This window comes from Eumetopias jubatus, unplaced genomic scaffold (genome assembly GCF_037043125.1).
Source record: "Eumetopias jubatus isolate StellerSeaLion01/CBP00866 unplaced genomic scaffold, mEumJub1_p1.0 scaffold_5, whole genome shotgun sequence".
Taxonomy (NCBI): domain Eukaryota; kingdom Metazoa; phylum Chordata; class Mammalia; order Carnivora; family Otariidae; genus Eumetopias; species Eumetopias jubatus.
In genome coordinates, this window is record NW_028274811.1 from 113,854,763 (window position 1) to 113,857,263 (window position 2,501).

At 35.9% G+C, this 2,501-nt stretch overlaps 1 protein-coding gene across 1 annotated transcript; it reads right to left on the reverse strand.

The window, feature by feature from the left end:
- Positions 1-209: 209 nt before the first annotated feature.
- SPINK9 (serine peptidase inhibitor Kazal type 9) lies at positions 210-1,568 on the reverse strand. Its single transcript, XM_088023187.1, is given in 4 exon segments — positions 210-255; positions 1,326-1,435; positions 1,437-1,454; positions 1,554-1,568. Coding segments are annotated over 4 exon segments (189 nt in total).
- Positions 1,569-2,501: the final 933 nt, after the last annotated feature.

Below are 2,501 nucleotides of genomic sequence, written 5' to 3' on the forward strand. Positions count from 1 at the left end.
CCCTAAGGTGGTCCATTAGACATCACCCAAAAGTGAAACATCTGGAGGATTCAACTCCTAAATAAAAAGAGTCAGACATGTTTATTTCATGTAGGTCTACTTTATCCTACAAGGAAATCCAGACATAATGGTGACAAGATTAAGCAATGCGGCATAGGTTATATGGGAGAAGAAGTGTGTTTCGTGTGAACTGGAATCACAAGATAGATTCAACACTTTCCAAAATGAACAAATTTAAGTTTGTTGTCAGTTTTTCTGTGGAGAGAAAATAGCAACAAATGGAAATTGTTGAGGCCATAGGCATTTTATTAGCATCCAGAACTAATTAGCATTCACTAATGAATCCCCAAGTCTATCCACTCATTGATGTTTTTAAAAGGAGGGAGTGACTGGGGGCGCCTGGGTCACTCAGTCTGTTAAGCATCTGCCTTCTGGTCAGGTCATGATCTCAGGGTCCTGGGATCGAGCCCCGTGTCTGGCTCCATGCTCAGTGGGGAGTCTGCTTGTCCCTTTCCCTCTGTGCCCCCACCCCCTTCTCCCGTCTCTCTCTCAAATAAATAAAATCTTCTAAAAAAAGTAATTTTTTTCTGATAAAAAAACAAATCAGAACGATATGCCATCTATATTAGGTGTTTGTTTTCATTCATGTAAGTATTGAAAATACTTAAAAGGATCTATATGTTTCTATACATTCTAGTATATCATGTACCATCTTATATTTTTTGAGCTGGTACTAATATATCTTTCAGAGGATTACTTTGTAACCTATTTTTGGCTATTTGATTTTCAAATTTAATTTTTATTAAATTTAGAGCTTCAATACATATTTTGTTGAGAAATCACACTCTGAAACAAAAATTTCTTTAGGAGTTTTAGATATTATCCCCTTTTGTGCCAATAATTAGGGGGCTCTAACACATCTAAACTTGATTATTAAAACTGAACAATAGATACGATTCATTCTGACAGATGACTGGCCTGGCATGCCTAGGAGGAGAGATGTTCCTTGTCCCTTGAAATAATGAAGCACACACTGTGGGATGACTTGAGTTTTTTGTAAGGGAATTCAAATAATAGATTCGTAGGTGGACATTGAACTAGATGACCCTCAAATTTCCTTCCAACTTACAGATTCTAGGGTTCTTTGATTTACTCTTACTGCCAGAACACCCACAGATCCAAAGACACTAGGGACCCCAAATTCTATGTATTCATCATATTTACATATTCATTGTGCCCTAAACCACTTCTTCTAATTGAGGTATATTTGTCATAACACTTAATTACACATTAAATATAGAAAAGAAAAATATTTCAATACTTACTGAACTTCAAAACAGAAGAAGCAATCATTAGGGTAAGTTTTGCCATCAGATCCACAAATTGGTGCATATATTTCATGACAAAATCCCTCTTTTCCTGGTGGTGACTTTTTTATATTTACTGCAGTCAACCTGGAAATACATATTAAAAGCCTTCAACCAAATTTTTATTCCCAGGATTTAGGATTTCCCAAGCGAGTTTAGAGGGCTCTCAAATCATTTGTTTCTTACTCTAATTGTCCCCATCTAACCCCTTTGAGATATATCAAGTATAAAGATTTCTTGCATCAGATATAAAATCATGAGTGATAAACCTGTTTATGGTAGCTTGTAACCAAATAACTTACCTAAAAATTAAGAATTTAAATTTAAAAATACACATGGCAGACACAGATGTAATCATTCCCACGATGTTAGTTTTCTACACATCCTGCTATTTCTCTCTTTCCCTTAAAAAGTTCTATCTGAATGCAAGTATGAGATGTATTATAGGGATACTTCCTATAGTTTTAAGAACTAGCACATCATTAGCAACTTTTACCATTAATCATTGATCACAAAGCACGTGTTATACACTTCATCAGTGCATAGACAGACACATGTATTTTGCTATTGTAGTTGAGAAGCAACCACTGTTGTAAATGCTAGGAGCAAAGCCAACGTGAAGTCCCCTGCAGGAGCAGGTATGCAATCACCAAGACAGAGTTTTCTGGGGTTTTCACCTATGAGCAAATTGAAGAGTGTGGACAGTAAAAGTCAAACACATCAGATTTCAAATCCTGACTATATGACCCTGGGACCATCATTTTACTTCTCTAAGCTTTGGTTTCTTTACCTGCAAAGTAAGGGCGGTAATAACTACATTGTAAGGTTAAAGTAAAAAATATATAATCAAGAAGATACGTGTAAAATGCTTAGCCCTTAATGACATGGAAAATACTGAAAAAATATTAGTTTTATCCCTTGGCTTTACGTTCGGACTACACAAACTCTAGCTCTATACAGAAGACTTTACATTTCCAGTTTTTCTGACTCAGAGTTCCACGTGTGATGTCTTACTAATTGTTGGATATCTCCACTTGGGTAGCCTGAAATATACGCAAACTTCAGGTTAAATTCATCTTCCCCTTCAGCTATGTTCCATTAATTAACCCATTCATTCCTTTGGTTGCCATATGC